The sequence below is a fragment of the Aptenodytes patagonicus genome, chromosome 1 (genome assembly GCF_965638725.1).
Source record: "Aptenodytes patagonicus chromosome 1, bAptPat1.pri.cur, whole genome shotgun sequence".
NCBI lineage: Eukaryota > Metazoa > Chordata > Aves > Sphenisciformes > Spheniscidae > Aptenodytes > Aptenodytes patagonicus.
Genome location: NC_134949.1, coordinates 139687534 through 139712545, shown reverse-complemented (window position 1 = coordinate 139712545; position 25012 = coordinate 139687534). Strand labels below are relative to the sequence as shown.

Genomic DNA, 25012 nt, shown 5'->3' with positions numbered 1-25012 from the left:
TGTATTGTGTACACTGTAAGGCAGAAAGACAGTGTATGGTAATAACTTTAGCAGATAAGTAATGAATGTTATCACAAACTAATTTCTAGAAAGACTTGTCAATGAATAATGTTGGGAACTGAAGTAGCGGATTTGGTGATGTTATTGAATAGTGCTAGCAGAAAACAGAATATACATTTTCTGACTGTTCCTTTCTTTCCAGCAAGTATTTTTGCCGTTCTGAACGCAGTTGACCTGTTGTCTTGTTTATGTTACAGCATTAATGGTTCTTTCAAGGTCTCTGTAGCGGTATTCCCATCACTCAGCTGCAGTGTGGGGACAGCCAGCTGCACCCATGTGCCTGGCACCAGCCTGTTTCAGTAGAAAGCTGAAGCAGCTCAGTGCAGACTCTGTTCTCATGCTGATGGGTGCAACTGAGCAGATGCCTCTGCTTTTCCAGGAGCCCATTTCTTAGTTCATTACTGCAACCAGAAAGCCTGGACAAACAGCACAAAGGCTTTTGTGAGAAGGAGATGCTAAATGAGATAGGAGGAGAGTATATGGAAGGGAAAGGAAAGGGTATTTTATACAATTCACAAGCGGAGAAAAAATTGATTAATTAAAACAGTAAATTAAACCACTGAAATAATCCATTAAGGATTGGTAACTTTTTAAAAACAAAATAAAAACAAACAAAAAAACCCCTAACCATCCTTTTAATTTGGAAGTCACTGCTTTATTTTCAAAGTTTGTTTCCAAAATACTGCGGTAGGTTAACTCTGAAGTTGCTTCTAAAATAACAAAACCCCCCAAACTATCTCCCTGTGTCTTGCTGAGGCTAGTGTCACTGTGATTTCCCTCCACCCTTGAGTCATCCTTTTTGTTATGTGTGACTTAGTCAACACAGGGCTTTTGGCCAGCACCCCTAGCTTGTAGTGAAATAGCAACGAGACTTCCCGTTTGTGTGAGCTGAACCCAATATCATTAGGTCACACTCATTACATGTAAGTTAATTAAATGAATTAACTTCTATCCTGCCATCTTGTTCCTCATGAGTAGTCCTGTTCTTGGAGCACTGAACTGTGGAAATGACACATTTCTGATTCATGGTGAAGCCATTTTAGGTTTTTGAATGTGGGATGTACGCCTTTAATGTTAGGGGAAAAAAGGCAGTCTGAATTAGCAAAACCAAACTTCAGTGTGTTTAGTTTATCAAATTTCTAAGATTATAGGAGAGATGTGGTGAGCCTAAAACAGACAAACACAAAAAACTTTGTTCTTTTCCCTGTGTATAGTTGCTTGATTTGATAGATTACTTCAGTGTTTGGGAAACATGGAAAAAAACCTTTGAAAACACTTTTTTCTGTTTATTACATTTCCATTAAATAAGCTCGTAATGGAAATACTTTTCTAAATCTGATTGCTAGTCAGTCTAGCAAATAATGGCCTTTAATTTTTTTTAAACAATCACAGAAAAGAGTAATAGAAGACTATTTTCTGTTGTTGAGTGTTCTTTCTACCTTATCCTTTTTGTCATTACAGTGGACAAATAATAAATTGACTAAACACAATTTGTTTTAATACCTAGCTGTCAACATACACCAAACTGAGAACATAAGTAATTATAGGTGTATTTTTTGCTCACTGAGGTAGTTCCTATCAACATTTTTGTTTTCTTCTGTCCTGTAGAAAATAACTTTAAGTTAGTTACTATTGTAATAGACATCCTAAATATGGAATTACAAGGCCAGCTGTTCTGTCAGATATATGTTCTCAATAGGTTCCATCCATTATACATGCTGCTAAGCTCTCTTGATCATAAAATATGGAAATAAATTAATTGTCTGTTACAATTGTTAGACAATATTGGTGTGATGTATATATACCACTGCGCGCTCTTACTGAAATAAAACAAAGTACTAATTACACTATATTCTCTTCTTTCCCCAGGAAGCTACTGACTGCCTAGAAGTTAAGAAAGAGTGTGAGAAGTCTGGTTGATGAAGGTGGAATTTTTTTTTTCCAAGAGCCTTTTCGCAATTGCCTTTTGCAAACTCTTTGGACGCTCTCCATTGTGCCATGTTTTGTGGCTCTCACCGTAAGAGGAATTTGTCTTGATGAAGATTCCTAACATTGGTAATGTGATGAATAAATTTGAGATCCTTGGGGTTGTAGGTGAAGGTAAGTAGTATCTTAACAAAAAATGAATTAGAATTTTATATAGATTTGACCTAGTTCTCTTGATGGTAGTAAGTTTTCATTTGCAAAATATTGCTTGTATGCAAATCTTAAGAAACATCAGTTTATTCTCTACAGCTCCTCCTAATTCCATTCTCAAATGGAAGGAGAAGTTTGGAAGCTGAAAGGAAAGGAAGAGAAATGGGACAGTTTTGTGTTTTGGGGAGGGGTTTGTTGGGGTTTTTTGGGTTTTTTGTTTTTTAAGTTTACTGTATTAATTTCTCTGTAGTGATAGTGGGGAGATGCAAGTTATCAAACTTCTCTGCAAGTATATTTAAAAAAATAATTTCAGCATTTTAAAATCCATTTACTTCCAAGCATTTTTTATAAAATTGTTTCAGTTCACAGAAATTTAGTACAATACCTGTATATGCAAGTTCTGGATAATAGTACTGGGAACAATATTATTTCTATAGCCAGGAGGTGACTGAAGACTGTTTTATCATGCTGCTTTTTTTTCTGCTTCGAGATGATTTATCTCTTTTCTTATTTGTTTCAGGAGCCTATGGCGTTGTACTTAAATGCAGACACAAGGTAAGTAAGTTCCTTTAAGTCAGAGATAAATGTTCCTATTTGGGTGAAACAATGACTTTTGATGAGAACTGAGATGTTACTATGTATGAGATGTGGCAGCTGGGGTGGGCTTTTCCTTGCAGTCAGTTATCAGTTTTTTCATTGCAATACTGTCAGAGGAAATGGCTACGTCTAGTACCAAACCTCCATTTTTTTGGTGTTTAATATTTGTCTGAAACATATGAAGTATTACTAATGTTTCATTAATCTCAACTAAGAGAGTTTTGAAAAAAAGAAAAAAGTTATTTTTGAATGCACTTTAAGCTCAAACAGTCTCAATTAGAATGTCAAATTAATTGCCAAATACAGCTGTATAAGCACTTAGCTGTCTTGGGTGGGGAGGGAGTGGGATCTATGTGGAATCTCTACAGCTGTTAGACAATCAAACTGCAGTAAGAAAGCACTGACTTTTATGCTTGTTGATTTTTAATTTGGAAGAAGAAGAAGTAAAAAAGGAAAGAAAAAACCCCGTTTCAGACAAAAATGAAGTCTGGCAACCTGTCTACACTGTTTAAACTACTGTGTAAGTTGGATGTATCTGAACTTGCTGCTCATCAACAGGGAACTCTGACATGAACTACTTTGCTGTCTTTCGAGCTGCAGTGTAGTCATATAAAATAACTTCTACTTCTCTTAAGCAAAACATTTCAGAATCATAGAATGATTCATTTGTAGTGATCCAAGAATATATATAAGTTTTTGTATGTAGTTCATACCTTTTTCTAGAAAAAGTTAACACTGTGCAGAGGGCCTGCGTTCCTGCGGTGGCTTTCAGCATGTACACAGAAGGACTTTTGCACAGGACATATAACTATATTTGAAGTGGCTTACACTATTATACTGACTTAAAGTTAAAAAAGGAAAAAAAAAATTTGAACTTGGAAAGATCCTATCTCAAGCTGAAGCCTTGTTGGGCTTGGGGGAGACTATAAAACGCAATAGAATGGCTTTGGTAAATTGGATATTTTTGGATAGTTACGGAATAATAATTCAGGTGAATAGTCTGAAAGCACCTGGGTAGTGACAATACAGTTTATACTAGGCAGCTTTCTTCTTTATGGAAGGTAACCTCACCAAGACTCAAGAAGTTTCTAGGATTTCCTACATTGCTGAGTGAAATTTAAGCTCTGGATGTCTTTAGTCATGTCCTCATGTCAAAGAGTTCAGTACTCTAAGAGTGTAGTATAATGGCAGGGTAATCTGTTGTCCAAGTTCCTATAAGAATACCATACAGTATACCAGATGACTAGAAAGGAAAGGCTTTCCTTTAGCAGAGGGGGGGTGCTTCTTCCTACAGCCTGTGTAAGGATGCTGATTGCTTGTGAGGATCTAAAGTTTTAGGTAGTTGCACCATTTTTTTCTGCAGCTTCAAGCTTAATTGAAACAACTGTATTGAAGTTCTAAAACAAAGTGGTATTTATTAAAGTTTCTAGCAGGTGGGTTTACTAAGACCTAGGGTTTCCAATATTTGGAGATCTGAAGAAAAGGCGAGGTATGTTGCTATTCTAAGCTTACTGATTTATGATTCTCACTTACTTAAAACAAGCTGCACCCAGCCTCTTAAGAGCAGATGACTTTAGGGGCTATCTGTTTTACTATCTAAAAGTTAAACTTTGACGTGTCTTTTTTTCCATCCTTCCCCTGGCTGTTTGTCATCTTAACTTTTTCCTTTTACGCCTTGGTAAAATATGTTGAAAGAGACCTCTCCCCAGCTCTTTTGCAAGGTGCTGCACAGATTCAGAGCAGGCACCTCCTGCTTGTTGCCTAGATATACAAGGCTTGTTAAGAAAACATTTGATAATTGCCACAGGAGTTTAGTTCATTTTTAATTATAGGCATCATAATAAATAGAATTATTTACTAGTTTCTACATTTTTTGATGTATTTAATTATTTTTTACTTGGCTTATTCCTTTTAAATACGGAGGAAAAGTGGCTATAGAGGAAGAGAGTTGGGGGGACAGTATGAATGGGAGCTTGAAGATGTGAAAAGATGCTGCCTGTTTGCTCCAGATTTTCATTTACCTTAAGACAGAAAAGATCCAAATTATAGACAGAAGTCTTAAGGCTCTGATGTTAATCATTGACTATAATGAACATGGTAGAACTGAAGTTGTAGAGAAACACCCTTCTAATGGGAAGGGGAAGGGAGGAAGAAAAGAGGAGAAGATTCTAATTCCTGTGACATCAAAGATGTTATAAACTAAAGGGTGGGGTTTAGGTGAGGCCTAAAACCAGTCATTAATTAGCTCAAAATGGGAATTTCTACCAAACCATGATAGCAAAGATTGTGCATTAAGAAAAGTTACTTGTATACAAAGGAAGGAAAAAAAACATATTGCAGGATGGTATATGTAGTAGTTCTCCTTGATCAAGAACTGTTTTTTAGTACAGCTGTCCTACTTGTATAGGAAAACAAAGATTTAATTCACTTTCATGAAGTTTTAACAGAATTACCTGGAAATGCAAGGATATGTGGTGGGTTTTGTTTTTTTTTTTTACTGTTTGCCTGCTGATGGACATACTTTTTTTAGTATGGATGAAGAAAGTAAGAAGTTCTTCCACGTGATCTGTCTGCAGGTAGCACAGTTGAACTTTGAGTGCATTACATAGTAACTGTTCAGCACCATGTAAGAAGTTCAGAAGCAGCATAAAAACTAGAGAATGTTGCAGTATTTTTAATGTATGTATGTTATATACCAGGCCATCCTTGGCTGTGTTCCCTCAGCATGTACTGTGTTTCTTTTTGTGCAAAGCTAACAATTATGTCTAAGAATTTGAATGTAGAAGTATTTATATTCATCTTTATAAATAGTGGTAACATGCTAGGATCAAATTCTCAGCTATTGTAAGTCAGTGTATCTCCATTGTATTGGTGAGAGGGTAAATTCTGTGTGAAATGAGGAGCCGGTCCCTAATTGCAACAATTTTCCAACATATAATCCACTAGTGCTTCAATAAATATGTAGCTTTTTGCCCCAGTGCATTTCATTGGCATGTATATATGGATTTAAATTGGAGAGAATGGCATAAGGAACAAATACCTTGTCATTATTATATGTGTTTTTTCTTTGCTGAGGGAACATTATCAGAAAAGGTAAAGTAGCTCCTCTAGAATGACTGTGTTTACATTATTATACAGCATGTTTTTATCACAGTTCTTTATTGCTAATTGTGGTTTGTGCATAAAGATTACTTGTTTATCTGTTGGTTTTCTTCTGATGTGAAGCTAATACAAATAATGTTGAGATAAAGCAGATCTGATGTTCTGAAAAGCTTTTGCCTTTTTTTTTTTCTTTTAATGAGAGGACTTTTCATAAGGAAGTATACTGGAGTACATTGTGTTTCAAAATACTGGAAATACATTTTATATTCACAAACTATTAGAATAGGCTGTCTTGGCTTATTTACTAGATCTCAGCTATGTTTTCTGAATAGAAAAGCCACTTGAACAGTTCAGCAGTGTCAGAGATCATGGCTGAGGAAAAGAATCTTTGCTGATGTTTAAGACTTGACAAATATTTGCCCTTTAAATAAAACCACTATCCCCTTTACTTTGCAACATGGGCTTGCAGCTTCACGTAGAGTTATCCTTTGTGAATAGGGACTTAGGCACAAGTATTAGGAGGACTCTGACATCAGATACAAAGCTAATAGGACAATATTGTGACTTAAAATCAATAAAATGATAGGAAGGTGCTGTGGGAAAGCCATAGGAAAGACAGGCACACTGCAGAAAGAAGCCTAGAAGAAAAAATTAAGTTGGAAGTCAGCGTGAAAAGGGAATGTATTGATATACTGTGAGATAATAACCTGTGTATCTAGGGAGGAACACTGAAAATTGTAGCTGCAAGTAGGAGGAGTTTGTACAAATGAGGTGAATACATCCTTGGATGACTGGGATAAATGGAGACTGCGTCTAGGTAGACAAGATGATGACACTGGAACAGGGGGTCATGCATTAGAATGAGGCACAGCTCACCACAGGGCCAGGCTGGAGAGGAAGGAGAATGCATACTAGCAGGCAGTCAAACCATAGCTGTTCTACTAATGCTTTGAAAGCAGTGATTCTAACTTCTGCTTTAGTTCCCATCTGCAGAGCATGCATAGTGGTTTGCTTTATCTAACCAGGGTTTTGCAAATGTTCAGTTGAATGTTTGAGAAGGACGCACATGCAAGTCTATTCAAAAAAGTCATTTTTTTCTTCTGAGCAGGATTTCATTATTATCCGGTAAATAAGGAATAGACTGCATCTTAAGAAACGAGCATGAAATACCTAGACATCTAAAGCTGATCATTATATAAATAACAAAGTGTTGTAGCTGATGATTTTCCACTTTTAGACCTGTTGGTGTGGGGAGCCAGCAGAAACTTGCAGGAAAAAACACCGAAAAATATGCAAAAGAGAAGATGCCTATATACATATATCTGTATGTATAAATTTATGGGGGTTTTTTAGGTTAGCTAGGTGTGTGGTGATGCAGATTCTCTAAAAGCACAGTAGAAATTTGAATTCTCCTAGACTTATCCCTTCTCTTGCTACGTGCTGTGTGTTATCAGAGTCTTTGGAGCCTGAGGGTATACAGTTTAATGATTTAGAAATTTAATTAAATTTAATTTAGAAATTCAAAGGGTTACCCTTTGAAACCAGTGTTTTTTCTGTTCCTCCAGGTAGGCTATCTCCACTTCTTCACTCTTTGCACTATTTGTTTGTTTGAGCTCAGACAGGGATTCCTCGTTTACCAATGCTGGCCAACTCAAGAAACTTTTCCCAGTTTTCTGTGTGTTAGAGTGGGCCATTCCTGTGCTTTGAGGAAGTCAACCTTGTAGAACCACCAGCCCTCCTAGACCCCTTTACCCTTTAGGGCTGTCTCTAAGCAGATCTTTGAAAAAGGTGAATCTGTTCTATTGAAGGTCCAGGGTTGTAATTCCACTGCCCCTCTTTCTTAATTCTTTCAGGATCTTAAATTCCACTATATCGTGGTGTTTTGCATCAGGAGATGCTGGTCTGTTGTAATGCCAGTAAGAAAGGCACTCAGACTCTGTAAAATGTCATTTAAAGTGCTATTTCTTTATAGTGTTAGCTTTAGTAAAGTAAAAATGTTACAGGTGATCTTACGTCCCTTTAGATGCTGGGAACCTTGAGTTGTGCAGCATCAAATTGGCTTCTGATCAGGGTGCAGCATGCTGTGCAGACCGTATCTGTAAGAAGGGGTTACCCCATTTTCATTGTTCAAGCTATTACAGGATTTTCTTACAAGAAAATGGTATTAATCATTTCTACTGTCAAACAGAAAGGATGTTCTCGGGAGAACTTCGTGCCGCATCCCTAGATAAAGGCCAGGCGATGCAGGCGCTGGTGCTGCGCGGGAGCTGCCTGCGGGCTGCTCTCTTGCAAGGAGCTGGGTGAGTTTGTCCTGTGGCCATGGGATTTGTGCGGCACAGCACAGGCCTGGGCTTCCTCAGGGGGACCCTGATGTGGAGCGCTAGCTCCTCCATGTACAGTGGTCTTCTGGTCAGGGTGACGACATGTTGTCACTGCCTCTTAGGTTATCATCAACCTTCACATTCCTATTGGTTCATTGGTCAGTTGTGTCAAGAAATTGCCTTCTGCATCTTCCAAAAATCTCCCGACTGTCTCCATCATGCTGTATTACCCTTGCAGCAGATGTTGGAGTGCTCTAAGTCCTCTGTGAAAACTGGACTTTATTGTAAGGCTTCCCTTAGAAGGCTTTATCTATTTTGCTCTCTTGATCAGGTGCTTTGAAGCAGATGTCCACCCTAATGTCACCTGAGTTGTTCTGTCTTCTAGCCCTCATGCAAAAACTTTTGACTTGTTTCTTACCTATTTTAAAGCAAATGTCTGTGCATTCAAGCCTCCCTTTCCTTTGCAAGAATCTCCTTGCCTTCTTAGCTCGTCCTCCTCAAAATATCCTGAGTCTGTTCATGGCAGTGCTCCGGTCATGCGAGCTATCCCACCACATTTTCTGTAATCCTAATGAGCGATTTCATCATCTAGGGTGATGGGTAGTTCAGATAACGCATATTTCTGTAACTGTGCACCGACTCCTAGTTCCTCCTGTTTGTTTCCCATGACGCTTGCATTTTGTGTACAGGCACCTGGGACCTGGTCATGCTGCTTTCACGGAGGGAATGAGAGCTTCATACCCGTAGAAAATTTGGGGTCTCCCTGATATTATCATAAGAACGGAGTTCTGAATTTGCCTGGTAGAGGTTAGAATCCCTTCTCCAACTCATGTATCTGCTGATGTTGTTAACATCATCTTCCTCTTCTCACTGGAAATCTGCTAACACTTCTTTTTATGTTGATGAGTTTCTCTTTAGTGTCAAAATTAAAAGGTAAGTGTACTTGTTTGTAAAAGTTGCATTTATCTTCAGTATGTTGTGTTTTCTGACATTCTTGCTTTAGATCTGGCTTTTGAGGTTCCTTAGCTCTCCAGCATGTGTTAAGCCAAATGCTTGGACTGAAGAATACAGTCTTCATTGCAGTTTATCTTCAACTTTTTTCTGGTATTATCTTCTGTACTGAAATGGGTACAACTCTTTTTTCTTTTACTTTGTATTTACTGATTTGACAGTAGTTCCTGTTTGGATGACTGAGAAATGAAATTATGAGTAAATGAAAAATCTGAGTTCCCAAAATGAGTAAAGATTGCTGTCTACATTTTTCCCCTCAATGGTATCTTTCATATGATGGGGGTAGTATGAGCTGATGTCAGATTTTGACTACTCAGCTAGAGAATAAACTAGCACTGTCTGGTATTTGAACCCTGAAATACTAGCTATGCTGATTTGGAAGTTTCTGGTTCTTGGTGTTTCTATGTCACTAAACTTACTGTAATACTGTGAGTTAAGGAGAGGTATTTCTATCTGCTTTTGACAGAGATAGATACTAGGTACAATATTGGTATTCATTTTAATAACTGATCTGAAGTTAAATATGAAAGTACTGCTGTTAAAAGTTATGGAAAACAGACTGCAGTGGTATGCAACAAAAGATAATAATGCAGAACATTTAGCATTACATGGCAAGTGATTCAATTCAGGCAAAGCATATTTTAAATATTTGTATTTCTTCATATACAATTGACTTTCAAAATTAGAACCTTCCAGCAAAATTTGAATTATATTAGGAGCATCATTTATCATTTCAGAGTAAAGCTGAAAGCTGAATACTGCATAGACTTTTTCCAATCTACTACCCTGATATACACAAGAACGGTCATTTTGAGTCAGATGAGTTCAGCTAGTATCTTATCAGTATCTTAAAAGTGACTTTGTTAGAGGTAAACAACGGATTAAGAACAGGGCAGGCATGTTGTGATACTCCCCACAGAATTCACAGTCTCTAATTGGTAAAGTGCTACTGGGAAGTCATTATCACCAGAATATTCTAGCACAGATTATGCCAGCAGTGTATTTTTTTATTACCTTATCCTGTGCCTAAAGCCATCTGTCCTTTAAGTCTTCTACTTGCCTGTGCGTACTGTTTAAAGTATTAACTGATATTTCTGTATACTGTGTAAAGTATTCTGTCCTTATGCATTTTTTTAATATACCATCAATTTACATATAACTGTCCTTCACCTAAACCCAGGTAAAAAGTACAGTGCCAAATCCTACTGATTTATGTCTAAGATGTCACATATTCTCTCATTGTTACTATTGCTATCTCATTGCTGCCTCTATTTGGTTACATCCTCAAATTTTCTGCAGATCTTTTTCTTTGATTTTTGTATGTAATTAAAAGCGCTATTGCTCATTTTCACTACTAATCAAATGTGTTTTGGCTCTGTGGCAAGATTTTTGTTTTTAATCATGGCCAAGGGCGAATCTCTGTTCAGCATACCATTTTCTTTCAGTAATGGCAGCTTACATATGGAGGATTATAGCACTTAATGCTGTTGTTCCTCAGACTAAAGCACCAGCTCACTGATGTGTTTTTGTACCAAAACTTGTGTGAAAAACATACAATGAACATGAGACCTGTATTGAGCTTCTGAAGTAAATAGAGTGTGCTAGTAGTCAATGTTTGCAGCAGTCAGAGTTGAGATCTGTCTTGAGTATTATGTGAGGAAAATAGAGCTATTAGGCAAGCTGTAGTGCTGAAAATCATATTAACTCTTTAATAACCACTTGCTTCAACTTCACCATTAAGCAACGAATAACCTTTTGAATTCCTTACTGGAATTCTGGTTTGAAATATTAGGTATATAGTATTTCTTTCATGGGCTTCCATATTCTGCTTCTATGCCATTCCCTTGAGTGCAGCAGTGACAGGCGAGCTTGATTAGTGCTAATTCACTTCAGTTATCACTTTCCTGTATGTATATTTAAATGATGTACAATGAACATCTATAACTGCTTGCTGTGCCAGGTAGATGCTAATGTGGTATTAAAAGTTTCTAAAGCTTTCATTTTTCATTGATGCATTGTGGCATTTGTCTATACCTGAACCGGAGCCTCTTCTATAGTCCTCTCATTTCCTTGCGGCAGGGGGAAACAGACAATCAGATTAGCATTATATTAATATGTTTTAAATGTCACTGATGTCGATGAAGTCCTGATTTATATTAAAGTAAGTGGAAGATTCATACGTGTACTGTTATTGCTCCAAAGATGAGATAGTTGTGCAGAATGGAGGGTAGAAACTAAGTTGCTGAGATGCCACGGGTTGAGAAGACAGCTGACTATTTGGTCTCTCCTCCCCTCCCGCCCCCAAGGTGGGCTGTAATATTCTCTGTATCACAAGATTACTGCCTTTTATTTCTTTTCCTCAAAGTCTTATTCCCAAGTCTCTCCTGTTTCTTCAATTATTTTTATTAAAAAGAGTTTTTTCATAAGGTATCTCTTAATAAAAACCATTAAAGCACTAATTTTGAGGAAGCTGTCCAACTCTAAAATGACTTACCCGCTCCAGGGGGAAAAAAAAAATTCGATCTCTGTTTGGTGTCATCCCAGTTTCTTAGAAGTCTGAGTCCTGGGATTAACTGAAGTAAACATTTGTTTTTCACACTTTTAAGGCTATATAGGATGAGAGGATAAAGTAAGGTAGTCCCAGGTGTCCTTTTGATTGCTTTTGTTGCATTATGTTGTCTTCTGTTTGTTACTTCTGCTATAGGTTGCTAAGGCATGCTCTATTTCAAGGATTTTTTAAAATTTGTTTTTATATGAACCCTTATTATCTTTTTCACTTACATACAATGATTTCTTTAAGAGGACCTGGGCAGGTTCTACAAAGCAGGCATGAAAATAAATGCATTAAATTTAATGGTTTTCATTATTCACATTGGTCAGTCTGTCTGTAGCCATTATCAATGGAACGGTGCTGCTTTGATGTCTGCAGTTGTGTTGTTTCCCTTCGAGACTTTTATGACAATCCAGACTGCTGCATGAAAGGTCCCTTGTAGGATATCCATTCCCTTACCACCTCCTTTGTACTTGTCATGTTGTGAACCCTGCTCAGATGTGGGCGGTATTCAGTATTCAAAATCGGCATTCCTTCCCTCCTTTCTCCCCAAAGGCTAACTTAGAAATGGAAGGTGCAGGGGAAAGATGAGAGCGAGCTTTCAGAGGTGAGAGACTGACTTGCTGGGGAAGGGGATACTAAGATTTTTTTTTTCCCAGGTGTGTTGATTTAAAGCAGTACAGCGTGAGGGTGTTACTTTCAGTGCCACAAATTAGGGTGGCTTAAGTTGGCTTGGCCATTATAACATTGGGTAACGGAATTTCATGCGGCACAAAGCTGGGATGCAGAGAGACCTGATGCTGCAGAAGATCTTCAAAACAAGAAGGGGGAGGGAGAGAAACAGGTGATCACCCTCATACTCCATAATGTGGGTAACTGAAGGAGGCATAGAAGCCTGAGCTAAAAATAACAAGAGTGGTTCATCTTACCTTGGGAAGGATATGTGAAATGTATTACTGATGGTTTTCAATTTAAATTAAGTCAAAGATAAGTAATTTGTTACAGTCACAGTATCTCGGATCAGTATTTCTTTTACTCACACAGCTTCTTCCAGTTGTCACACTAATGGCTCTAGATTAACCAGACATCTGTTGCACTTTTTCTTTTGTTTCTTAAAGAAACTGTGTGTCTTTCTGATAGTCACTTACATAACAGGTTGCATGAATTCCTCCTGTGGATACTGGTTTGACCAAGTGGAAGGTTACTGCTTATGTTGCAAATAACACTTTTCCTTGGAATATTGCCAATAAACAAACATGCTCCTTAGTAGTTGCTGCATACTCCCATCTGCAAATGGATTATATATCATTACACTTGTAATAATACAGGAATTATATTCAGACCTGCAGCAGCGTGTTCTGTGGCTGCCCCAATGGCTCTTAATTGCAAACAGCTTGTAGTGCTATATGTCATTCTAATGCGCTTGTAAGTGGAATCTTATTTTTAAGTGTAGATGTGATGAGTACACAAAGCAAGACTATCCGTACAAATTACTCTTTCTTGCAAAATGTTGAAAATGTTATGGTGAAAATTGAAGTTTAAGAACCTGACTGCAGTATTTCTTAGAAGCAGCAGCAGAAGAAATTGAAATCAATGAGGATTTGAGACCTGATGTAGGGTCTTGGATGATTAGGAAAGTAGTGGTGCAGGCTAGGGAATTTATAGTTAATGCAAATTAATATATGGGAGAGGGAACAACATATGGCTAATTCTAAGACTACATCTGTAGTAGTATGAACTTGCTCGAATATTGGATTACAGTCTAGTCTTGTCATCAAATTGCAAATTACTGTGTAGCATAATTGATGTGAAGAAAATTGTATTTCTAAATTTTAGACTAATTGTTTTCCTGTGAGGGATTTTTGTGGACTTCTTAAGCTTTTGTAGGACATGTGAGCAGCTCTAAGAGCACTAGGTTAATCACTAATCTCTGGACGCTCCATGTATTTAAATAAAGGCTGGTAAAATAGAGCACAGTTCAGTGTTCGAGAAGATCATTAATGTAGATTATTAAATGTACCGTGGTAAAAATGGATCTGGATCATCTAGCTGGCTTTCAAAATTATTTGTAGAAGCCAAGTTGATCTAAAATGTTACTACACTAAAGTGTCTTGAATATAGCAAGTACATTAACTTATTTTCTTAATTGTTTTTGTGAATTTAAAGCCTTTTTTTTTAAGCCAGGAGTCCTGGAAAAGGAACATTTGACAGTGCAGGTAAAACATTGAAAATAATAGTGAAAACTTTCCCAGCATTTCACTTTATCTGAAAGCTGTAGGCTCTTCTTGGCACATGTATTTTTTTCATCAGTAAGGATTACAGTGTGTTTTTAAATAATAAGTTGTCCTTCTGAAGTCCTGGTTAAAGTAATTTAATTTTCTGTGATTACTCAGTTGTGTGTAACTGAGGTGGAATGCCCTCCTAAAAATATAGAAAACTTTTTATTCTTTTTGAATAAAAAAATCCTGGAATATGTAACTTATTTTCAAGTATCATGGTATTTACTTCTCATTCAAAGCCTGGATAACAATAGATGGAGAAAAAAGGAAAGTAGTTTCCATTTATAACATTACAGCTGTTTGAAATGTGTACAAATGTGTAAAATTTCATGCAAAGAACTTAATAATTGCACTTATCGTATGTGGTGTTTGATCTCAGCTAAAAGCCTGAGGGACTAGACAAACCTGGCATCAGATTATGGTCATCAAGAAATTTTGGATACAGTGGGAGGCCAGACTGAGCTCTAGAACAGAGGCTGTTTTGTTAAGACTGCATAGTGCTTAGTCTTTCTTCAGCTGATAGCAGTTGTTACAGGTTTGCACAGAACTGGAAGCATTCTTTATGCTGTCTGTCTCTTATACGTATATTACAACTCTGAAGCTCTCCAGAACATGTACTTCTGTTTTGCTATATTTAACTGCACCTGGACAATAAAGCTCGATGAGTCTGCTGCTTGCTTTTGATAAAGAATAGTCCACTTGCATGCTAGCTTCTGCTGTTCTAAAGGGTATCTATTTAAGCTGCTTCTAGTTTAATAAGAAAACCAAAACACCCTCTGGATTTATAAAGTATTTGCATTTTTATTATATTATCCCTGAATTATTTTAGCTTAGATTGCTAAATTAGACCAATCTTCATGCAAGTCCCTTTTAAATCCTACCACCTTACAACATAATGGCTTAACTTTGCCCGTTATGAAAAATCACCCACTTTGTGGAATTCTATTTTCACTTTTCCAGATGTATAGCAAAGTGAGGATTTGTTTTTGAACAGCATAGGTTTGTTGGAAACAGATACCAACATTGCTTTCTGGTTTATAATTGCTTGCGCCTTAAAAACTTTGATAAAGCATCTTCTATTTCTTCCTCTATGTCAATACTAATTTCTGTAGAGTACTGCAGCATAGAAAGATTCATATAACAAAATTCAGTATAAATCTTACAGAAGGGGAAGGTGAGTTTTTGCAGGATCTTGAAGTGGAATGATTGTACTCACCGACACTCATTCTCTCATGATTTCATTCACTTGTACCCTCATACCCACACTCTTAGAAGTATAAAGGGGTGGGTGTGCCCACGTGGGCAGTATCTGATTTGGGCAGTATCTCCAATGTGCAGGATGGAGGACAAGGGCAAGTAGCTCTCAAGTCCCTGCTACATCTCTGGAGTTCCTCTTGGTGGTGATGACAAACGAGTTCTCACATCTTTTGTATCTATTTTATGTTTCGAAGTTGTCCGTTGTTATGGGATGGTCCTTAGCCTCAATCTTGCTTACTTCAACTTCCATGAGTCTGTTACCTGTTTTTCCTTGTTTGGAATTTTTGTTTGTCTATAATGTTTCCCTGATGACCTAACAGGAGAAAGGCTGGTATATGTTACAAGCTGCAACCTTGTTGCTGTCCTCCTGTTATTAGCGTGCAGGGTCTGCTTGTGAGTCGGTTGTGCTGCGACCTTCTGGGCTTGGCATAATGTTTTACTCAATTTTACTATTGGAGCACCATCCTGGGAACAGTTTTCTGTTATCAATACAAACTGTTCTTGAAACTTTGTTTCTTCTCGTGCTTGTGCGTGTTTGTGTGTGTACTCTTTCAATGCCTCCCCCTATATCCTATTCATACTTACCCTGATGTGTTACATACTTCTGCAGCAGAAACAAGGTGCACAAAATGAGTATGTTCTCTGAAAAATTTGTTGTTGTTCTGTTTTCAGTTTTTAGTATAGAATTGTGCTGCCTTATTGAACAACTAAGTATCAGTTGACCATAAAATGCTTTGAGAGAGTAAGCTTAGTTTGGGTGCTGCTATATCTCCTAATCTTTCAGTCCACAAACAATCCTTGTAATATTGAGAACTCCTTCCCAAATGTGTGTTACGAAGCATATTTTTACATACAGTTCTAATAACAGAAGATTACCGCAGATTCCAGTGTGCTGAAAATTAATTGCGAAGCAGTTTTCTTAGACTTAACCTTGGCTGAACAAGGTTACCATCATTATCAATTTTCCTTTTGGCTGTAGAGAGACTTTTTTAAAAATTGTGATGTTTTCAGGTATAACAGAGGTAGGTGACATTTATAAGTGTAATCATGCACTGAGGTGTGCAAAGATGCAATTCTGTAGGACCAAAAAAACTTGGTTGGCTGGTTACACCTACCTCTTCTTTTGACAGTACGCATCTTGACCAGGAGGCAAGCTATCTTCTTGTAATCAATTAACATTTCCAACAGAGATGGAGTAATGCCATGTTTATGCACCGAAATATGTTACAGGCAATGCCATCTGCAGAGTAAAGCTGACTAGCTGCTGCTTCTACAGGATCAAATTTCCTGTGACTGTTTGTGCGAAAAATTCATCCGAGTGGTGCGTACCTTTTTTTTTCCCCTCAAAGCATCAGCTAGTGAAGAATGGTGTTAAGAAATGTATACAAGATAGTATCTGGTGGAATTGCAGCCGGGGCTCTGAACCCACTCTAATTTTGTAAGTCTTTCATCCTTCCACTGCTATAAATGTTGCTGTAGTGTTAAGGAATCAAAACTATTTGGAGAGCAAAAGAGAATCAGTAGGAACTTCACTAGTGACCTTTAGGAAGGCTTAAGAGAGGCCAAATGACATCTATCCCATGGACTCTAGCAGGTTTAAAGAAAAAAAAAAAAAGGGAGTGGGTGGTATTTCTATTCAGAAATTCTGGGATGTAGTGCCCCCTTCATCTAGGTTCCGCAGATCACGTGAAATAGAGACTGCAAACCAGATCTCTCAGATGATGTCAGTATCAGAGAAGCAAATCAAGGGAGATCAGTCTGTCTACAGTATTTCTCACTTTCTATTCACTATGGTTCTCAATGAAATTGATAGTTTATATTACTGAAGATTAGCTTCTGTTGCTTGATCAACATCCTTTGTTTCATGTGTACATGTACAGAGCCATGCACAAATGTATACACGCACATTTGTTTAGTGATGAGTTACAGCAAGTGGTCTCCTCCTCTGGTCAGTTTTAGAAACTGATACTAGCCCATTCCTTCTGTTGCCTCTTAGCAGATTTTTACGTGTACTAGTTAGCACACTGTTATACTGGTCCTTCTTATGAGTATGAGAACCAAGCACTTGTGCCTCAATATGAAATATGAATGGCAATGATTCTGTTGTTTTATCAAAGTATTCAGCAGGAGTGTACATGTCTCTAACCAAAATCTGAATTAAAAACTTCACAACTGAAGTCTTGTGATTGTTTTCTCAGTTTTCACTCGTCCTACATCTGAAGATCATGTTTCAGGAACTTTCTGAAAAATTATCCTTGTTGCTAAAGCATCTTGTGCTTTTTCCCTAAACATGTTTGCATGAAGGAAGGCAATCTTTTACCACTTCTGAGCTATTAAAAAAAAAAAAAAAAGTGAAAATGAAGGGTCTATTTAATTTTGATAGCTCTATTTCTACAGTTAGCAATAAGTCCCAGAATTTTTCAATGGGAGAACATGCCTTTTCTGAAAATATCTATCTAGGAATCAAATTATGAGCACATAGTTTATTCTTGCAAAGAATACATCTGTGGAAAGACAAAAGTAAAGGAATAATTAGGCCCAGGGATCTTTTGTTCATGGATTTGTTTGGGGTTTTTTGTCTTGATTTTTAGGTTAGGGTAGGTTAACAATTAACATTCTGCAAGGCCATCTTTTTCTTTTTTGAAGAGGTGGTGATTGTTGACTATTTACACTGTACTACCTGAATGAAACCTGTGTGAAGACACTGATTCATTTTTTTTTCCATGAGGATTTTAACTGGATTGAGAGTAACTAATGACTCACTTGTTAACGTTCTTTTATATTACTTGCCACATCCAGAGCTTTGGCTATATAATCTTATATTGTAATGACTTTCAAAAAAAAAAAAATTCACATCCAGAATTGTGTTATAATGAAACCAAGTCAGATTTAGTACATTCAAACACAAACGCTAGTCAACAAACTGCTGTTAGAGCTATTGTTTATGCTCTGTACCAGCAGAAGGCTTGCTACTATATCAGTTTACAAAGGACAGAAGGCAACCTTCCTCTGAAGAAGCTTTGTTTTTCATATCTGCATCTAGTTTAGGCCAAGTACTGCAATGAAGCTCCAAGCTTACTTGTACAGTTTTAGCTTTTGGATTTTTGCAGTAATCTTAAATGTTTTGTATCCCCCTAATCAAATCTGAAGTAACAGTACTGTTGTTAAATATTAATGAGAAATTTTACTAAGTAAAATATTTGAAAGCTTTACTCCACAAAGAATCCTAAAGCTTTTCCAATTGTTACTTTTTCTTTCACTTCCGTTTAAATGAATCTTTATAGTGCCTTGGAACTGAGCGAAATATAGCTCTAGGAGATCAGTATATAACATACATTCTAAATCCCTATTTTTCTTATGACAACCTCTCATGTTAATCTTTGTGCTCTTACTCAAGGATCTTATCTGAAACGTCCTCCTGGAAGCTTAACATAAGGAAAGGAGCTAATTCTAATGGGGCCTTCTTTGTAAGTCATTTAAAGCTTTATTGATCTCGGGTAGTACCTTCAATTATACCAGGAAAAGGAAATGCAAAGCTCGTAGCAGAGATATTTATAGCTTCATGAAGATACTCACCAGAGAACATGTACTTTAATGTGCAGGTTAAAGAAGAAGGACGAGCTTCAGAAATTCTGGTCTTGCTGCTAGCTATGCCAGATTGCTTTGTGGGATGTGAGAATTGACGCTGCACAGTTACGTTGGCAATGGAGACATTTTTACTTCAGTAGGACAGTTGGGAATACTTTATTTGTGTTTCTAGCATGTGCACTACAAAGACAATCCAGTGGACTGTGATGATATTAATGTAGTGATGGAACTCAAAGAATACTGATACAGAGAAGGTAGTATCTCTGAAGTTACTAGCGTTGATCACTATTTCTGAAATGTACCTTAAAAACACATGCATGCATATAAGTTTGTGCATGCATGAACAAATAAAACATACAGACAGAAGGGTTGCAAAGTCAAGTAACTTGGGTGGAATTAATCTCACCCACTGTTTCAGTGCCTAGGTCTTGCATAACCAATCTCCTTAGTTTATATAAATTGAGAGTCCAACATCTGAAAAGCAATTCTTACCATCTGGAAATGATTAAAATCAGTAACCTTCTGGCTGAATCTTCTCTCCCTCCGATGTTTTTACTAGCTGTGGGGAAAGCCTTGACAACGCACATTGGATATATAACTCTTAGCTGGCTAAAGCTAAATGAGATGGACTCTACCTTAGGAAATATTTGAGGTTTTCTGTAGATTTATTGAGTCTTTTTAAACACAGAATATACTTGTTCTCAGTTTAAATTTAGCTTTGGAGATTGCTGTTTCTATTTTAGATGTGAAGGGCTTCAGTTTCTTTTGCGTGCACCAGTAGTTCTAATAAAAGAATGCTACCTTTTCCCCTCAAATACTGCATTGCTTGTATACACTGTGATACAAACTTACTTTTTTGCACGTAATTTTCTAGACTTCTCAAATACAAAATTCATCATATAACACCATATGGATACCCACGCAGTTGTCACACAGCTGTCAACTTCTAGTATTTGAGATGGTGTAGCTAGTAACCTGTTGCCTTCATCCCCCGTGCATACCAGAACGCTGTGGAATGAGACTCATCTGTGGTTTTAGTGGGTTTGCAGCTATTTCTGAATTCTCACCATTCCTCTGCTTTCAGTAAAATTGGGTTCCAGTAAAATTTTAGATGTTCACAAATTCATTTGCTTATTTGTTATGCTGGTTTTATACTAACTTCTGAATCCAGGTGTCTTATCCCAGTTCTCTCTTCCAATCTGTTTTCAGCCTGCATTTGTCTGCCTTCTTTTCCTAGTCTCTTTAGAGTAGGTATTCCCTGGCCCTCAGCTCTTCATTCTGCACTTTTTTATCCCCTCTCCCCACATATTGTTCCAGTGTTTGCGACAATAAACTTGATGAGATCAAGACACTGTTTTCTTTCCTCTTCTTCTAAGAAGTATTCATTTGACATGTTTGGGCAAACTTTGACAGTGAACCTAAATTCTGCATGATATCTTTTTTCCTGGCTCAAAAGTGCATGTGTGTGTGCAAGATCTAAAAGTGGGATGTGTTAGATAGTCTTATCGGTAGGGGCAATTTTTGTTAAAACAGCTTTTTTAATCTTCCTGCAACTTGGGTGATGTTTAGACTTTTTTCTCCTTTTTGAGATATAAGAGAAAATGTACTGATCTAGTCATGAGTCTTTGGATGCTGCAGAAACTGCCTGAAATAAGTCCACAAACTCTTGTTCTCAATTTAGCTCCAAAACTGAAATTTCATCTGTGGAAATGCTATTTTTATGAAGACTTAGCTGTCATTTATTCTTCATCTATTAGTAGTAACAGAAGCCTTCCTTGGCTGCAGATTCCTTTATTTCCTCATGTACGTTCTGCTTCTGAAGTTAACTAAATTACCATGCAACTTGTGTAGAGGCAGCCCTCTTGTTCCTCTGACCTCTGCAACAGCAATCAGTAAAACCTGTATGTGCTTGAGGTGTGAATCTTGCCTGCTTTTTTTTTTTTTTTAAGCAGTTTGGATTGAATTTTAGTCCTTAACGCTATTCTATAAAAAAGAGAAAATCTCTAAAAGGAATGCAGTTTTAAATGCTTGGCAGAGCAAAATGGCAGGTTTTTTAAGAGGCAAGAATTTCTCTCTTATTATCCAAAGAATGCCCTGTCTGTATAATCCTAGAGAAGAAATCCTTTCTTTCTCTGCAAACCTGAATGTAGAAACTTCGAGAAGGAATGAAGGTATCCACTGAAACCCATATCAATATGCAGACTGGAAAAAACTTTTTTAAAAAATAGCTAAATTGAAAGGGAAGTAGGAAAGCATTGATTTAGGATTCTGTAGAGCATCCATCAGGCTGGTAGGGAAAGAGTCAGAGGTGAGGAAAACTGATCAATAAAACATCAGGAAAAATGATCCTGCTCTTTTGTAATGCTAAAACAATTTAAAAATTGAGGACACCCACCTCGCTACAACCTCCTTTCAGGTAGTTGTAGAGAGCGATAAGGTCTCCCCTCAGCCTCCTTTTCTCCAGGCTAAACAACCCCAGTTCCCTCAGCCACTCCTCAAGAGACTTGTTCTCCAGACCCCTCACCAGCCCCGTTGCCCTTCTCTGGACACATTGGAACAGGCTGCCCAGGGAAGTGGTTGAGTCCCCATCCCTGGAGGTATTTAAAAGACGTGTAGATGAGGCGCTTAGGGACATGGTTTAGTGGGCATGGTGGTGTTGGGTTGACAGTTGGACTCGATGATCTTAGAGGTCTTTTCCAACCTCAATGATTCTATGATTCTATGACAAGAAGATAGTACCAACTTGCACCTATAGAGCTATCCCTGTTATAAGATTGCCCTAGAATTTTGCTTTGATAAGAGCATAATGTCAGCAAAAATATCTTTTGATTGAGGAAAAAAACTAGAGAGCAAAAAGATGTCTTTTTGTAAATGCCACAAAATCCTTAGAAGGGAAAAAAATATTTTCTGTCCATAATACTGTTGTCTAATGGAAGAAGTAGCCAAAGAACTGAGGCTAGAAAATACAGGTGGCATTTCCTATTCAAATTTATCATCCCTTCCCTAGAGAACAACACAAAAATATTATCATTAAAGATCTGAAAGAAGTGAAAGAGATGTCTGTGAGCCTTAGTGCTACTTGAGGAGAAAGGAGATACCGTATGGCGGAGAGGACATGGAATGGCAGATTCTTAGGGTTAATGCAGATATCTATGAAATGTTCCATAGCTAAACCCATCAACGAACTGAGACCAGATTAACAAAGGTGTTGGTTATATTCAGTAATGCCTTTTACCTACTAAATTGCATGGACAAGACAGTGTTATACTATTTTGTGTGCCCAAAATGGGGAAAAAAAAAAAGTTTTCAGTTTAAAACATTTTTTTTAAAAATTGGAAACACTAAACATAAAACTTCTCATCTTTGGGATTCTAGACAAGAACAACATTGTAGCTTGGGCTTTCCCCCAGATGCGGAAAGCTTATCATTACTAACATATACTATCTTTCAAATTAATGTATTAAAACCAAAAATAACCTCAACCATGGCTCTTGCTTCTGCTCCAGAGCAGATCTGGAATAGCTGTTTGGTATCTGAGTAGATGATTACCATCTCTGGTGGTCTAAGGCCCACTCCAGAATACGGAGGAGTTGTTGCTGCCATTTGCACATGAGAGGGAAGGTTAAAGTTAGGGCAAACCTCATGTATAAGTGCAGCATGGAAATGACAGTAGCTGCTACTACTTTTAATTTTTTTTTTTCCTTCAGCACCAACATAGACAATTTTTCTTTTTAAGATAATGGTGAACTGAGCAAACTAAGCTTTGGAAATCCTATTCTAGCTTGTGCTCTAAAATGACAATTTACTTAGTATTTAAAAATTGTTAAAATAGAATTAATACTGGAGCTTTGTGATGGATGGATATAAGCACTTCAGGAAAGATGGGCTCAAAAGACAGAGGGGTGAGGTTTCCATTTGTGTGAAGGAGTGTCTCAGATATATGGAGGTCTTTTCTGGGATGGATGACGGTGTGGTTGAGAGCCTGTGGTTCAGAATTAGAGGTGAGACCAGAAACTGTGGCATTGTATTCGGACTTTGTTGACAACCACCTGATCAGGGTGAAGAAGTGGGCAAAGCCTTCTTTAAACAGCTGACAAAGTTTTTGAATCACAGACCCTGGTTTTCATGGGGGACTTTAACTTCCTTGGCATCTGCTGGAAGGGCATGTAAGTGGTCCCAGAGATGTACGGAGGATGTCAGGGAAAATTTCTTGATACAGATGCTGGAAGGGCCAGCCAGATTATTATAATGATTGGCTACAATGGCCATGAAATGATGGAGTTCAAGATCGTGAGTACATTGAGGGGAAAAAAGTAACAGTGTACAGATCTTGAACAGAGAGTATTCAAGAAACTGGTAGGTGGAGAGCTCATGGAAGGCAGCTCTAAAAGGCATCGGAAAGCTGGTAGTCATTTAAGAACAACATCCTCCAAGCACAAGAACAGTCCATCTCAGTGCTTAGGAAAGCAAGTAGACTTCTCAGGAGACTGCCTTGGCTAAGCAGGGAGTTCATGATGGAGCTCCAATGCAAAAAAGCAGTATACAGGAGGTAGAAGCACACATAGGCTGCAAAGGAGGAATTTAGAAACATTTCTTGGGTGGATCTGTGTGGTGTCAGGAAAGCCAGAGCTCAGCTGGAGTTGAGACTTGCAAGGACAGCAAGAAGGGCTTCTACTGCTACTTTGGTAGTGAAAGGCTGAAGAAGGAAAGTGTAGGCCCATCGCTGAGTGTGGCAGGCAATTTAGTGACAGCAGAGTCAGATAAAGTCTGAGGTGCTCAGTGCCACCTTTGCCTTGGTTTTCACCAGCCAAGTCTCCCAGGTGTCTGTGCTTAGTGAAAAGGTTGAGGAAGAAGATGAATTTTCAGCAGTGGCTGAGGATTGACTTGGGAATTACTCAAGAGAACTCAGCCCATACAGTTTAATGGGACCAGATGGGCAGCAGCCAAAGGTACTGAGCCCTTGCAGCTAGGACAGCTCTTGATTGTCTTTGAAAGGTTGTGAAGACTGGGGGAGGTACTTGATAAAAAGAGAAGGGACCAACATCTTTTTTTAAAATTAAGAGACAAAAAACCCCCCACTCCAACTGATCTTACCCATGATTGGAAAATCCAAATGTGATTTCCATGCATTTCCCATACATTCTTAAGCTGAATATGTGCTTTGATTTGATTTTCTTTTCATGTGCTGGTAGACCTGGAAAGATGACATGATTAAGATACAAATTTAGGTATGTATGTATGCTCTTGTACAAGTGTCTAAACTCCCAGTATAGTCAATGGGAATCTAGTCAAGGAATAGAGGGGAAGTTCAATTCATGCTTCTTTGGAGATGAAGGGTGCACTTTAGTTGCCTAAGAGTAAGCTCCTACTGCTGTTGGTAATACCTGGGATGCTATGCCTTATCTCTAGCTTCTCCTCAAGGAGGTATACATCTCTATAAATCCTCTGTCATTTCTGCTAATACCATGTGTTGTAGATACTTGGGGAATCTTAAACACTACTAGGTGCCTGTGTTTAGGCTACTGAATCATGTCTTGAGTGACTGGTCAACTTAGAGCTCTCCAGCTCTGCTTGTTGTAGTAGAAGCTTGAACACCCAACTGACATGCAGGTATCTGAATTCAGATGTCTTAATCTGAAACTGAATTCCACCTGAAGAGTTTTGGCTTCAGGAACCTGCTTGACAAGTCTGTCTTTGGTTCACAGTAGGTCTTGTTTTACAGAATAAAAAAATGCCTGTCAGATTGTTGATAAGAAAAGACAAAAATTTAAAATGTGAAAGTACCAGATAAAAACCAGATTATATCAGTTGCAGAAGTAAAGATTTCAAAATTAAAGCTTGAAGTTTAGCCAGTCACGCTGAGACTATTTTGATGCTTGAAGTTGGAATAACACTGAAGACTGACATTGATGCATGTTTAAAAAAAAACAAACAACGAAGTATTTTCCAATAAGTTCTACCTACTGTTGAGTTATGTGGTGCCTAGGGAAGGAGCACTACATTAGTAATAACAAAGAATTAAGAAATACAATGTAATTATAAACATCTTGCTGACCTCTGCATTTATGGAGTCAGCAGTATCTGAGAAGAAGCTGTAAGGGTAGTACAGG

At 37.7% G+C, this 25012-nt stretch overlaps 1 protein-coding gene across 5 annotated transcripts in view; it reads left to right on the top strand.

Annotated features, from left to right (window-relative positions):
• Positions 1–25012, top strand: part of CDKL5 (cyclin dependent kinase like 5) — a 135141-nt gene that overhangs the window by 47097 nt on the left and 63032 nt on the right. For all 5 annotated transcript variants that reach the window (XM_076356828.1, XM_076356792.1, XM_076356810.1 and 2 more), the window contains 2 exons: positions 1930–2160; positions 2717–2751. In XM_076356828.1, the coding sequence (XP_076212943.1) occupies positions 2097–2160; positions 2717–2751 (99 nt within the window). In that variant the 5' untranslated portion in view covers positions 1930–2096. The remainder of the gene's footprint in view (positions 1–1929; positions 2161–2716; positions 2752–25012) is intronic.